Source organism: Arachis hypogaea, chromosome 9 (assembly GCF_003086295.3).
Source record: "Arachis hypogaea cultivar Tifrunner chromosome 9, arahy.Tifrunner.gnm2.J5K5, whole genome shotgun sequence".
Lineage (NCBI taxonomy): Eukaryota > Viridiplantae > Streptophyta > Magnoliopsida > Fabales > Fabaceae > Arachis > Arachis hypogaea.
In genome coordinates, this window is record NC_092044.1 from 107,345,752 (window position 1) to 107,361,336 (window position 15,585).

The 15,585-nt window shown below is 34.0% G+C and overlaps 1 protein-coding gene, 1 long non-coding RNA gene and 1 other non-coding gene across 6 annotated transcripts; 1 reads left to right on the plus strand and 2 right to left on the minus strand.

The window, feature by feature from the left end:
* The first annotated feature begins 533 nt into the window (after positions 1-533).
* LOC112711550 (transcriptional activator DEMETER) lies at positions 534-12,714 on the plus strand. Of its 2 annotated transcripts, none has more exons than XM_072203418.1 (21): positions 534-1,232; positions 1,667-1,848; positions 2,981-3,669; positions 4,319-5,788; positions 5,870-6,226; positions 6,714-6,804; positions 6,928-8,308; positions 8,388-8,467; positions 8,615-8,699; positions 8,799-8,890; positions 8,960-9,028; positions 9,150-9,186; positions 9,310-9,392; positions 9,682-10,104; positions 10,589-10,625; positions 10,718-10,775; positions 10,995-11,134; positions 11,227-11,292; positions 11,402-11,516; positions 11,600-11,638; positions 12,269-12,714. In XM_072203418.1, exons 2-21 carry the CDS (start codon positions 1,826-1,828, stop codon positions 12,379-12,381), a joined length of 5,448 nt encoding a protein of 1,815 aa, XP_072059519.1. In that variant the 5' UTR covers positions 534-1,232; positions 1,667-1,825; the 3' UTR covers positions 12,382-12,714. The 2 variants fall into 2 exon arrangements, with proteins under 2 accessions (XP_072059519.1, XP_025620016.1); XM_025764231.3 differs by having other exon boundaries at positions 779-1,232; positions 1,662-1,848.
* LOC112711551 (uncharacterized) lies at positions 9,394-13,616 on the minus strand. Of its 3 annotated transcripts, none has more exons than XR_011866031.1 (5): positions 13,181-13,616; positions 12,411-12,515; positions 11,930-12,029; positions 10,969-11,056; positions 9,394-9,935 (listed from the first exon to the last, which is right to left on the minus strand). It is a non-coding gene; the product is annotated as an uncharacterized lncRNA (long non-coding RNA). The 3 variants fall into 3 exon arrangements; XR_003157522.3 differs by having other exon boundaries at positions 12,411-12,599; positions 13,181-13,612; XR_011866030.1 differs by having other exon boundaries at positions 9,394-9,923; positions 12,411-12,599; positions 13,181-13,603.
* Positions 13,608-13,681, minus strand: TRNAR-UCG (transfer RNA arginine (anticodon UCG)). Its single transcript has one exon. It is a non-coding gene; the product is annotated as a tRNA-Arg (tRNA).
* Between the last annotated feature and the right edge of the window lie 1,904 nt (positions 13,682-15,585).

The window sequence follows — 15,585 nt, forward strand, 5'->3', positions numbered from 1 at the left end:
TTATTCATATTTATATATAAATATATAGTAATTAATTTGTTGATTGATTTTTACTACGTACATTTCTGTATCACTATTATACCTAGATATGGGCAACAACCAAATACTAACGGTTATTCAGTTACTCATTCACGGAGGTATCTCGGGTAGAAAAAGAATATTTGGATCTTTAGTGGTCCAAGATTCTTTTTAAATCTTATCCATTAAAAATTTAAATCAATGGATAAGATTAAAGTATTTTTATTATATAAAAATAATTTTATAAAAATAATGATATTAAAAAATTTTAAAAGAAATTTTACTTTGAAATGTCTATTTTGTCCTTTTCCTTTTTTATCACTTCACATTCCTTTCCTCCCTTTTTAGGTTGACAGGTACTCATCTTAGTATCTTACCTTGTCTTTTGCTTTTTCTCCCTGGGTTGCCTCCTTCTCTTTCTTCCACTTTTTCCTTCTTCTACATGCGCATTATCACCTATCACATCTTTGAAAAACCTCACATTCTAAGACGATACCATATTATACCAACAAGCTATACAAATCATAAAATTGAAAATATAAATTTTTTTATGATGAATCTTCCCTCAATTGCAGTTAATATTTACTTAGCATTATTACTATTGAAGCTTAACTGGTAACATCCAAAACACATTTTGAGTTAAAGTCCGAAAAAAAATGACTTGTCTTGATTTAAAGTTAGTCTGCATCATTGTATAGTAGTATCTTCAAGGATCCGTCTGAGCTATTAATGCTTTAAGGAATAAACACGACCACGCTGAAAAAAATGGCCAAATAAAAAATACTTGCGTTTTGTCATCATGGGCTATGCCGGCATCGCAAGAAAATTGGCTCGAGCCATTGTCTTAGCACCCAATGCCACACTCTGTGCCGGACATGCTGTTGGAGAAGATGAGTGAAAAAAAATGATAAAATAGTCATTTTATATTATTATTTTATATTTTTTTGTAAAGACCACCAAGATCTTGATTTCAGGTTTCCCCACCTAAGTCAAAACCTTCACGTTGAACAATTGTGTGTGAATGCCTAACTTAAACAAAGGGAGCACCAACTACCATGTACTTTTTTTTCTCTCTCTCTCTCTCCCTCTCCTTCCAATTCTCTCTCTTACTGTGAAAGGCTCGCTCTGTTTCTATACCAGCATTGACTACCTTTCTGCCTTGTGAAGCGTTCACTGCGGCTATCTAACGCACACGCACAGATCGAAGAGCTGAGGTACAAAAGATCATATAATTAAAGTGCACAATAAACAAAATTCCAAGCATTTACTTGTAACCTTCATTTCACAGATTCTGAAGATTCTTTATATCATCCTCCATTGTGCCAAAATCCCATGTATTTAAATTGGGTTTTAATTAGTCAACATAGTCAGATCCATAGCCACACAAAGAAAATCTTCTTTTGGTAGTGTAGGCTGGATACCTGTGCTTACTTTTAGTTTCCATTTTCCATTCAGCATTTCCATGTTTTTCAAGTCATTTATTTCAGCATTCAAAGCAGGTAACTGAATCATTCATGCATGAAAAAAAGAAAAAAAAAGGCAGGGGGTTATTCTGATATTTATTCATTTATTATATAGATTTGTGGTAATATTATTTATTGCTGTAGCTATGGTGAGGAAAGTGTTGAACAAATTTTTGGCAGGTTAGGATTATAGAGACAATGGGGTGAAACAGAAAACTCTGGATTTGCATGACAAAATCTAGCAAGAGGTAGAATAGAGTTAGAAATAGCTCAGAAGAAGTCTTGGAACTTTGCAGCTTTCTTTCCTGTTCCATTGAGATATTAAAGCTCTACAATTTATCCAAATGAGCGGCCAACAAAATAGCAGGTAAGATTTTTCAATTGGGGATTTTTGGTTTTTTTTTTTTTTTTTTTCCTGCTGAGATCCATCACAAGCTTGTTAATTGTGAAACAATTGATCTTTACTGTTAATATAAAACATTTCTTAAATGTTTTATGATGTGACTGTTTGTTAGAACTTAGAACTGTACCTGTTTATGCTGTTTATTGATTTGGTGAAATACGTAATGCAGAATCTAAAGTGGTTAATTCAACACCTATGATTCTTTGTCCTGCCATATCTCCTGGTTTATCTCTACCCTTTTATGCATATCATTATTTATTGGCCATCCTCCCTATATGTTATGAGTGTCGCTTCACTGGAATGTTTATTTTTAATTTGTACTCATGGTTTCCAACTACAAGAGCTATGTCTTACGAAAGATGAACAATGAGTTTGATATGATCCCTCCTCGTCCATACGTAAATTTTATCTATGTTATTATAATTGGATTAATAGTCAAATTAGTCTCTAGAAGATAATATATTCTTCAAATTCATCTTTGAAAGATTTTTTTAATCAAATTAATCATTCAAAAATTATGAATTAATCATATTTGTCCTCCAATCACTCCATTAACAATTTTCTTTCAAAGATTGATGTTGTAAAACATTAATTGATAACATATATAATATCTGATATGTCTAATTGGATATTGATTAAATATTTTTATAAAAATTTATTTAGTTATTTTTTCCAATTATAAAAATTCTATTCCCAATATGACCTATTGACTAAATTGATAGATTTTCATAAATATATTTAGTCAACGTCTAATTGAACATGTTATGTGTGATATAAACTATCGGATAATATTTCACATCATCAATCGTTAACGAAAGTTGTGAGTGGAGTAACTGAAAGACAGATATAATTAATTCGTAATCTTTGAAAGACCAATTTGACTGAAAAAACCTCTCAGGGACGAATTTGAAAAATACTTTATCTTTTAGGAACTAATTTGACTATCAACCCTATTATAATTCTATCCTATGTTAACAATAATGCTATAGAAAATATATTCTCCATGTTCAGAATATATTTCCTTATAAATTATGCAGATATCAACCTGGACAAATGAAAGAAAGATAACATTGCAAACTTTTTTTCTAAATTGCAGATATTCAATAATGAACTTTGAAGAACAGCTTTTGGGTCAAGATGAGAAAAATTTTCAAATAGAAAACGCATGGGTACCCCTCTCTCCTGAGAAACTCAATCCAATAAGATCTAAAATGTTATCAGACTATCCAGTGAACCAATTGAGAGGAAATTTTCAAAACTTTCCTGTAACTGAAAGAGATTACATGAAAGAGATGTTGCTGCATTGTAATAGACCAAATCGGAATCTCAATCTGACAGTGCAAACAGGTCAAATTGGACAGTACAGCAGTTTTGATGGAAACTCAACTAATAGAAGCAGAGTTCTCAATCACATAGCAGGCTCATACACACAGGCATGTAACTATGAGAGCAGTGGATTAAACAGTAACGCCTTGGAGCTTCTGCTGAAGAATAATGCAACACATATAGCTTCTGCTAACAGGAACTTGAATCTGAGCGTTAACATGGCAGCGAGAAATCCACTGCTACCAAAATTTCATCATGAGGCTACCAGTGATGTAACAAATTCCTATGCAGGTGTACATAGGTGCAATATCCATTCCGCTTCAGAAATCATTCACAAAGATCCAAACAGACTTGCAACTCCAAATGTGAATTCTGAACTTAATGGAAGCAACTCAAATAGTTTGCTCAACAGCTCAGATTCAAACCAATGGATGGGCATCTTCTCTGAGATACCCCAGGGTAAATACTTTTTTTTTTTTTACAATTCAAAATCAATCTTCAGGGTCACAATCCTAACTTCTTATGTTACTTTAATTCAAAAACACCAACTCTTAAACAATTGAATCAGAATATTAGATGATCCAGTTGCATGTCATATACGACCACAGAACCATACAATTGTAACAGTTTTGTCAAATTAATAAATGAATTGATAATGAGTAATTCAAGGCAAATTCACTACTATGGTAACTTACTAATTAAGCTTTGGCTGCAATACAAGGAAAAGAAGGGGGGGGGGGGGGGGGGCGCGGGGAATCCACAATTCAGTAGCATCTGATTTTACTTGTAAACCCAAGAGACATTTGATGTTCATTAAACTAGTTATGAAAGAAATTGTTCTTTGAATTATCAAGACCTTAACCATGAACTTTTAAAAGCATAGACAACGATTGCAAACAATAGTTTTGTTTTTTTTTTCTATTCTTCACATTGTAAGCCTGAAATTGGATATCCCTCACGCAACTTAGTAAGCAGCAATAAGAAACTATGATAAGGTTTGCAAACTTAAACACAATAAATCCATTTATTTTGACTGACTGACTAAATATCTTTTTCCATAGATTATGTTTCAGCAACTGACTGGTGATGATAAAAACTGCTTCCACAGGTGATACTTACCCTAAGTATAATATGAACAACATGCCACTAAGAGAAGCTGATGCAACTGGTACTTTTACCAGCTCTCTCCACTCAATACCAGAAAAAATGGATCAATTTAATTTTTTGTACCAGTTATGTACAGTGCCCGATGACACAATAGCTGAAAGCACCAGTCAGGAGAAAGGCAACCAAGAAGATATGGCTTTGTCCAGAGAGAATGAAACTCAGGAATACTGTGATGAGCTTGTACAACAAATTGTCGATACATCATTTGTAGTTTCTGCACCACATGGGGATCAGAATGGTTCTGACAACATCTGTGAGAAGGGAATTGACCTGGGTTTTGACCTAAACAAGACACCTGAGCAGAGAGTGCCTAAACGAAGAAAACACAGGCCAAAGGTAATTGTAGAAAGCAAGCCTAAAAGAAATCCAAACCCTGCAACAGGAAAAAGACAGGTTAAGGAATATGGAGCCAGAAAGAAGAATGTCGCAAAAGCTGCAGCAACGCCACAGGCTGATCTTATAAAAGAAACCTTTGATTCCACTGTTGTAGCTACAAAATCCTGCAGGAAAGCTTTAAATTTTGACATAGAAGAGAGTAGAAATGAAAGCCAAAGAAAAATAGTCTGTCAGCTGGATATCAGCAAAAGAAATGAGAAAGACTTCAATAGCACTTCAGAGTATAAGGCCACAGAGATGCTCAGCGGAGCAAATGCAAGCTCAGTGTTGCCGATCAGCCAGCAGGATAAGCTTACAGTAGAAGACCAACAACCCAGAATCACAGATGATATCAACCTTTCGCTGAACCAAAAGCTAACTAATACTTTCTCATCAAAAAGAAACCTATCCATTGCCATGTCAGCAACTGCGGAAGAACAGCAGATAGCAAATTTTACAGTCACTGAGAAAGGTTCAGCTCAAAGGAATTCCGATATGTGCAAGGAAAGACATAATGGATGCATGCAGCAGTATATTCGAGCAAAAGAAATTGACAACCTTGCCCTTCAATCAGAAGCATGTGTTGAAAATTCTCGGAAGATCGGTGAACTAACTTGTCAGAAAAACCTTCAGCTAGTGTCTAAAGTTCCCTCCAATTCCACTAAAGGGAGGGGTTCCAAGCGAAAATATTGCAGACGCATTGAGAACCAACATGACTCAGCCACAAATGCACTTAGTACTTCCTTGTGCCAAGAGATTTTACCAGGGAATGAAAAGTTTGAAGGTGCAAGTCTTGCAAAAGCTTTCTTAAAAGCTCCAAAGAGGAAAAGATCTCAAAATAGACTCCCTTCAAAAGGACGTGGAAGGTCATCCAGCCAAACAATGTCAAAAGATGATACACAAAAATCCAGAATAGAAGAGAAAAATGGATGTCAATCTGAGTCTAAAAAAAAATCAATTTTCTCTATTGAGGGTAATAGAGCTCTAAATCAGCAAAATATTGGAACCAACACTGATGATTTCTTTGTCATATCAGGTAATGCATGTTCTATAAATGAAGAGAATTTTTCAGCAGCACTTTACATGATATAATGATCACCATCTGTTTTATTTTCAGGAGAATCATATCAGATAGGTTCCACCCTGATAGATAATATAACTAACCAACTAAACAATCTCAGCTTTGGGGACAGCAACATATCAGAAACGGAAGGACAAAAGGCACTTGTCCCATACATGCCAGATGCTTCAATTATACCCTACCAAGAATCTCAATTTGTGAAGAAACAGAAACCAAGGCCGAAAGTGGACCTTGACCCAGAAACAGAGAGAACCTGGAAACTATTGATGGGCAAGCAAGGAAGTGAACACTTTGAAGGAACAGACAAGGAAAAGGAGAAATGGTGGGAAGAGGAACGAAATGTGTTTCGTGGACGAGCTGACTCCTTCATTGCACGGATGCATCTTGTTCAAGGTATACATAATTTTAGAACATTAATTACCAAGCAACAAATAGCTTTTTGAATCATATGAATTCAACACCATTCTTAAATTGGTAAGTTATATTATACTTAAATGCCTCTTCTTATCCATGGGTGAGGATAATTGGCTTTGAAGTTTTAAAAAAAGGTAATAAATGCTCAGATATGTTTAGGCAGGGAAGACAGAGTTAAGATGGCTAAAAATAGGATAATCTATCTGTACAGGAGTAACGATTACAATACCTTCAACAGTAACTTTGTCACGAAGGAAGAAAAATAAGCAAAGCATTACTAGGCACACAAGAAAACCATCTATATTTTCAGTAACAACTCTAGGGCAAGGCAGCAGATACTGACACTCAGATAGGACAACTAGCAAAACGAGGATCTAATAACTTGTTAAAATACTTGATTTCTAATTTGTTCACCTGTCAGCATATATTTAAAAAGTCAACTACATGTCTTCATATATTCCCGCAGGAGATAGACGCTTTTCAAAGTGGAAAGGATCCGTGGTTGACTCAGTGATAGGTGTTTTTCTCACTCAGAATGTTTCAGACCATCTTTCAAGGTATGTTAAAAACCAGCAACAGGAACTTGATCACCTAAGATGTTTCCCCATTTTTTTTTTTTTAAATATATGCTGTTTGCCAATATTAATAAAACATTACAAACTTTCTTCCTCTCTCTGCAGCTCTGCCTTCATGTCCCTTGCAGCTAGGTTTCCTCTTATGTCAAATAGCTGCAAGGGTTTAAATGATGTTACGGGCAGACACAAATCACCTGAAGAACCAGAACTCTGCATGGTATATCCTCATCAAACAATAATATCATTTGGAGGAGAAATATTAAGACAACCAACCTACCAGCTTGGCTTTCAGACACCTCATTTTACAAGAGAGATTTGGACAGACAATGAAATGTCAAGTATAAATCCTTACAATCAGAGCTCAGAGGAAGAATTCTTATCATCGCAAGATTCTCTTGATTCCACAGTTATTCAGGGCACTGGAGGAACTAGATCCTGCTCAGGATCCAATTCAGAATCAGAAGGCCCTAGCAGTGGCAGTGGACCCAGCAAGACTCAATTTTTAACTTCAGCAACAAATTCTTTACAGGCAGGGAGTATCCCTATGTTTCGGGAATTTTACAATAGTGTAAATGGGGTGTCACTGTTTGAGGAGAGAACAAAACATGGACAGGTTGAAAATGTAAAACAAAGTTCCATGTTAGACAGAAAAAATAGTCCCAATTTCAAATCAGCATTCAATCATCCCTCCATCTTTAGTTATCTACAAAATGAATTACCTCCAGTTTCTTCTAATTACTATGGGGAACATTACACAGACACTCAGTTGCTGAAGACTTTTCAAACATATGGTGATGAGTCTTCTTGTCTGGAAAATGTTCCCATGCACAGTGGATTCCATGACACCAATTATAGGATATTTGGCATTAAAGAAATAGGAGTTGGTGGAGATAAACCCACACGGCAGCAGTATGAAAATGGAACACAAGAGTCTCCAGCGTTGCCAACAATGAGCCCTCATGTATCATTAAACAAGAATCCAGTCCTTACACATGATATTTCTCAATCTAAGTCTCATATGAGTTGCATGCAACCTTTAGCAAATCATCACCTTGTAGGTCCAAAAATTTTACCAGCAGAATGCAGGCCTTGTATAGAGGCACTAAATACTTCTCTGATACTGGGCAGAAGGCAAGATGATGTCACATATGATTGCTGCAGTATCCCTAAGGATGTTGACGGTGGAAAGGGGCAAGTGTGTTCAGATAATAGTAGTGCTGAACCAAACCCACAGAGAAAAGTGTATCTTCATGGTCCTAATAAAGAGAGCAAACTCAAGGTCTCAAAAGCAAGGAAAGTGAAGCCTGAGCATTCAGAGAATTGGGATGAACTGAGAAAGGAGGTACAAGCAAATAGGACAATTGAAAGGAGTAAAGATATAATGGATTCACTGGACTATGAAGCAGTAAGATGTGCTCCAGTTAAAGAGATATCTGACACTATTAAAGAACGAGGGATGAATAACATGCTAGCAGAACGAATCAAGGTGTGTTTAACTAATCAAGCTTGTACAATGCTGCTTTTTGGCCATATTTCTTAGACAAATAACTTCTATTATATTTCAGGAATTCCTCAATAGACTGGTTAGTGAACACGGCAGCATTGATCTTGAATGGTTAAGATATGTTCCCGCAGATAAAGCAAAGTAAGCCATCTTAATTTCATCATTTCTTAAATTACCATTTGCCATTGCACCCAATCCCTGTTGAGAAATTTTTCATGTAGCATATAATGCAAACTAACCTTGCACATGCTCTTTCTATGGCATTTCCATATACAATGTAAACTGTAGAGACTATCTACTAAGCATACGAGGATTGGGGTTGAAAAGTGTGGAGTGTGTACGACTTCTAACACTTCATCATCTTGCTTTCCCAGTAAGTTTATTTGAAAATAAAATCCATTCATTGCCACAAGCCAAAGAAAATCACTAAAATGGGTTACAATAACATGTTAACATGAACCATGTCTTGAAGGTTGACACCAACGTAGGAAGAATAGCAGTCAGACTTGGATGGGTCCCTCTCCAACCACTTCCGGAATCACTTCAGTTACACCTCCTTGAGTTGTAAGTATCTTGTGCCAACTGTATACAGAGAAACATATCACAGAAACAGCTAACTACTGTGCCATGCAGGTATCCAGTTCTGGAGTCAATTCAGAAGTATCTGTGGCCCAGACTATGCAAACTTGATCAAAAAACCTTGTAATATCTTGAGTCCCCCAAAGTTTAGATTAATAGAAAATCAAATGTGAACAATTTTGGCAAAAATAACCATGCAACTGCAGTGGCTAAAATAACTAACATATCTATAACTGGAATGTAGGTATGAGCTGCATTACCAAATGATTACGTTTGGAAAGGTATGCATAATTTATTTTCGCTTTTGCTCCAACCTTCAGTTAAAGGCATAATACGTTTTTGGAACTAGATTTGGTTCATAAGCAGGAGAAGAGGTTAAAGTAAATCATGCTCCAAACATACAGGTTTTTTGCACAAAGAGTAGACCAAATTGTAATGCATGCCCCATGCGAGCTGAGTGCAGACATTTTGCAAGTGCTTTCGCAAGGTTAGCTATTCAAAATGTCACATGCATTATATACTCCACAAAATATTTAGTTCATACTTGAGACAAAGTCAGTCACAAAACTTATAAATAGCTACATCTTTGCAACTTTAAGCCTATAAAATTTGTCATTCAAATAAATCCAGGCTAATAAGTAATAACAAACAAACCATAGAATAGAAAGCAGAAACCAACAAAGCAGTAAATATGAATTCTTCTTTATAGTAACGTTTAGTATTCATTGCATTAGCCACTTGTTTTTTGTAAGTTGACTAAACCTTTTAGCACACAGTGCGCGGCTTGCCTTGCCTGGACCAGAAGAAAAACGCATCACAAGTAGGCATGTTCCCATTACATCTGAGAGAAACCCTTCAATCAATATGAACCCCGTGATACTACCTCTCCCTGAGATCAACTTGATCAAAGAAGTGGGTCCTGAAAATGGGAAGTGTGAACCAATCATTGAAGAACCAGCAACACCAGAACAAGAGTGGGAGACAATTGAAAGTGACATTGAGGACTTCTTTGAGGAACCTGATGAAATTCCTACCATCAAGCTAAGTCAGAGAGAGTTTGCAAATAATGTACAGAATTGCATTCAAGAATACAATCAGGGTGACATGTCTAAGGCATTAGTTGCCTTGGATCCACTGTCTGCTACTATCCCTGTACCAAAACTGAAGAATGTAAATCGGCTAAGAACAGAACACCAAGTGTAAGTAAATACTGCTTTGCTTGCAACAACATAAGGCGTGCCATTCTAACAAATCTAACTAGAAACTTGAACTATTATTCATTTTATAAAGTCTAGCAACCTATAAAGCAATTTAACATCAATAAATAGCATTCTTGGCTGTAAACACTAAGCAGCAACAATCATCCAAAGGTAAGTGCATTCACTAAACAAAGTTAGATCTTCACCTTCATTTGAATGATTGTGTGTGTTAAGCACTTAGGCAATGCAAATCATTTGTGTATCTGTTAATTAGTATAAATACAAGTGATAAGTTGTGCAACACATCCCCATTCTCAAGAGATGGAAACATGATTTCTATGTAGCTTTACTACATGGAATGTACCACTATATTTATTGCATACGTATACGTGAAGTAAATGCCTTGATTCTCTGTATTATGTGACAAATCGGTTTCAAATGAAATTCTAAATGATGCTTTCCTACACCTTATGGATTGATACAGATATGAACTTCCAGACTCACACCCTCTTTTGGAGAAGGTCAGTTAACCTTCCTTAGTCCCTAAAAAAGGACGAAAGAAGTTTATGAAGTTTTTATTTATTAGAGTTTACTTTTCTAATAAAATATACAGATGGATAAACGGGAACCTGATGACCCAAGTCCATACCTCCTTGCAATATGGACACCAGGTTAGCAGAAGACTATTTCCGTAATTCAATAGTGAAAAATAAGGAATTTCACTAAAAGCTACCTCATTTACTATACTATACTCTAATACCAATGAGCAAATACATCTAAACAGTCAAATTGGAATTTAAGTGAAGCATACCTATTACTATTATTATACAAGGTTGAAGTTAGATAATACGATAATCTACTTACTCCAAATTTATGACACTGAACATTAGGTGAAACTGCAAATTCCATTGAACCACCAGAAAGAAGGTGCATATCCCAAGACTCAACCAACCTGTGCAATGACGAGACATGTTTTTCGTGCAACAGTATTAGAGAAGCAAATTCACAAACAGTCAGAGGAACAATTCTGGTAAATATCAATTCATGAATAGATAACATGAAGCTTTATTTTCTTGCCTTTAGTTTTATTTAATAACTAATATAAACATGATTCCAATATAGATACCATGTAGGACAGCAACTAGGGGAAGCTTTCCACTGAATGGAACTTACTTTCAAGTTAATGAGGTATGTATAATCAATTTTACTTGATAATTAAACTACCTTAACAAGTCTACACTTATTTTACTTTTGCTGTTTGCCAACAAGGTTTATGATCCTTTTTATTATCATGAAGTTATTTGCGGATCATGCATCCAGCATTCAGCCCATTGAGATCCCTAGGGCATGGATATGGAATTTGCCAAGAAGAACTGTTTACTTTGGAACCTCTGTGTCGTCAATTTTTAAAGGTTGAATACTGCACATAGATATTCTAACCCAGTTTATTGTACAAGGTAAAATTTTACTAACCAAAATTACTAATGTCTACTAGGGCTCTCAACCCAAGAAATTCAACAGTGCTTTTGGAGAGGTACGTAAACTACCTGAATTATTCACACTCCATCATCTTTTACCACACTAGACATATTGATAGTAGAGAGAAAGACTGAAACCTTTTAAATGGTTGCCTCCTCTGGGAGTATGGGGAGAGTATTTCCTTTCTAATAAAAGTACATGATCTATTAATTTAATTTACCGAATTTAATTATTTATTATTGAAAGTCAGTTTACATCCAAGGTAGGTAGGTATAGATCTGTAGAAGTGAAAGAAAGAGGAGTGGTTTACAATGAACATGCTGTAAATAAACTAATATCACATTACCTCTTTCATTTCCAATTAACAACCAAATCTGCATCTGAAGCCAACTCGCAGGGAAAAACGGGCCTAAGCTAAGACTAGGTTCAGCAAAATTTTCATAAACCTGTCAAATGTCAAAAAGTCAGGTCAAGAAATGAGAAAAAAAAAAATGATAAAGAGACTATCATAATATTAACAGAAATGCTGGTGTACAAGAAGCATTTCTCATTTCCATAATATCCTTCAGTCAAATGTTTGACACTATGGGCGGAGTAGTTGTAATAGTAGTAGTAGGGTAGTAGTATACAACATATCAATGTTCAATTATGTTATGCTTATTAAAGATTTTATACTTGATTTCAGGATTTGTCTGTGTCAGGGGATTCGATCAACAAACACGAGCACCACGCCCTCTTAGGGCCCGGTTGCACTTTCCAGCAAGCAGATTAACAAAGGCCAAAATAACGAAAATGTGAATGTCAGATCATGTTACTTAAAAACTTACCAGCAAAAGTTAATAGTGGCAACCAACTTTCGAAGACAAGGGAGAATTGCTGACCAAGCAATTGGAGATTTTTTTATCATCATGCCTTTGCAAATTCAATCATTCCTTTAACCTCAAATGAATAAAGAACATGTCATAAACGAGGTAGAAAGGTCTTCATTTAGGATACAAAATCCCAGGGGGATTGACCTGTATATCATCTCCATTCAAGCTCAGAACATTCATTTAAAACATGTTGACATCATAGCAAATGCAGTTGTAATTATTGCACAATTGTCAATAAAAGAATTCATTGAATAGAAAACAATCAGAAATCAGAAACTCATTCCAGCAAACGAAGCAGTCTTGGTTTAGTAAAAGTTGATAGAACATATCTCAATTGACAGAAAAAGTATCTCAATTTCAATTATTAAGGCTTGGTTTAGTAGTCTTGTTCGGTTCAGCTAATCAGCTCAATCCATATACACACTACTAAATGTTATTTTTACACTGCAAATGCACTTTACACGGAGTAAATTCACTCATCTGCAAATAGATTAGAATCACTCAGCAGTTAGCACATATTTCAAAAATCAATCCAAACTCAACAAGATACCAAAACGAGAGAAATAATAATAATAATAATAATAATAATAATAATAATAATACCTAGGCCAACTAAACCAGCATTACATTCACAGATTTCACTGTCATAAAAGTATAAACATTATAATTAAAATAAAAAAACTGATAGCGGTGATATATGAAACAACAATGAACGTGGCATATACCTGGAATTGGAAGAGATTTCTTTTTCCGTAGCACCGTGGAAGGTAAAGCGAGAGAAAGAGGATGAAGAAATGCGAGAGATTAGGGTTTGTGGATGGGAAGGTGCTAGACACACAGAGAAAAGCCAGCAAGAGAGCTTTTAAGACTGAGCGTATTATAGTGTGTCTTAAGATAAATATAAAAATTAAGAATGAGAAATAGATTTAAAATCGAAAAAATTAAACAAAAATATTATAAAAATTCCAGTCCATTCTTTTTTGTAGACATCAGAATCTCAATTCCAGGAAACAAAGACAGCCTAAGTTAACCGCTATCTCTTCCCTCCTTTCGTACCTTTTTTTTTTTAAAAACTCACTCTACTAATCTCGCGCCCTTCAGCTTCGCACCTAGAGAAAGGCAAGAAGAGAAAAATAAAAATACAGAAAGTAGCGACCACAGTGGGAGTCGAACCCACGACCTTTTGATCCGAAGTCAAACGCGCTAATCCACTGCGCTATGCGGTCTCTGATTGATAGGTTGAGGTAAATGATTTAATTCATAGAATAAATCTAAGATTGACCCAACATCAACCCTGTTAAAAACCTTATTTATTAATTTTATTTTTTATAGGATATGTTCTTAAGCAGCAAAATTATTTTTTTTATCCTGAGTTATTCAGGCCATTCATCGGAGTTATTGTTCTCCCATCACCTACCTAACTTATAGCGTAATTAGGTTAGAAATAAACATGTTAAAATGATCCTTATTATATAGTAGTACTAATGGTATAACTCTACGTAGGAGATAAAAATCTTGAACTTTATCGGGATCTGATATCTAAGAATAACTTTTAACCACTTTAACTCTCGCACAACTTGGACGGTAATCATGGTTGGTTATTAAGTGAAAGCCAACTCAAAATTAAGAATTCCCTGGACCACTTCTAAAGAACTATGTTCCACATTAAATCCCAATTTAACCATTCTTTGATGTGCATTCTATTTTCATATTTTGGATGAGAGTTATTAAATTTTCACATACTTAAAAAATATAGCTAAAATTATTAAAATTATATTTTTTAATTTAAAAATTTAAAAATAAAAAATGTAATCATATTAAAAAATACTATCAAATAAAAAATATTACTTTAATTCTAACTATACCTTTTAAATCTTATTAAAGCTTAATAACCACCATAATTATAATTAGCGGAAAGTTATTTTTTCTTACACGATTAATTCTATTGAAGCAAATGGGTCTCTATTAATTACATTGAATGAATAAGAATTAAAAGTTTTAGTTGTTATTGTAGAAAGAAAAAGAAATCAAAGAAATGGAAGTGATTAACAAAAGAAAGAAAGAAAGACTGGAAATTCTGAAATGCGAGATTATCCAATGATGACACGAGAAAGAGGCCCCAAAAAACCCTACGTTCATGTTACAAAATCATCATGCAATCCCATCATAGTCTCCTTCATTTCCCTATCGTGGGTCCCACCATTCTTAATTTGTCCGTACGATTTGTGATAAGCAAACCATGTTGTCCAGCTGGCCTTTAATCATCCAACTTTCCTATTTCGGCAAGGACAAACTCGTCTTTCCAACCATTTGCCCACAAAAGGAACACTTTCCCCTTTCCTTTTCAAAACTTTCAATTTCAATCTTCAATATCATGCATGTCATAAACTTAAGTAAAAAAATACAATAGTATACCAATAAATTATTTAAATAGCATAATTTTTTTATTTAAAAATTTAGAGTTTAATTTTTACTCTTAATTTAAAAAAAATATATAATAACATTAATATATACACTTAATCTTCAATTCTTCAAATATTCCAACTTTTTAAAAGTAATTTTCAATTTTAATATAGGTATATGTTATGAAATCAAAAATGTTAAAAAGACAAAAAAAAATTTATCTTATGTAATATTTATTAATTTTAATAATAATTAATTAATACTAATAAAATAAATTTTGACTATTTTAATTAATTTTTTGTTAATAAACATTTTTGTTATCCAATATACAGAGATATAAAATTATAAGATGACAAAATTTAATGCTTTAAACCAGGAACAAATCCACCTATATAAGCAGGGACGGACCCAAGTTCAATGAAGAGGGGCACTTGCCCCCACTAAGTTATAAAAAAAATAATAATATTATATAAATTAATATATTTATTTCAATGTAATTATATTTTTGTTTTCACAAAAATTTATAAAATTTTATTTTGAGATTTATATTAAAAATGTTCTTTTATTAAATTTAACATGTAATAATATTTATTTTATTAAATTTGATTTAATATTAAAATTAAAAATAAGTAAATAAATTAACTCAATAAAAAATTAATGAATGATAATATATTTTTTAAAACTAATCAACAAATTAATTATTAAACTAAATCTCAGTTCTCTAAAT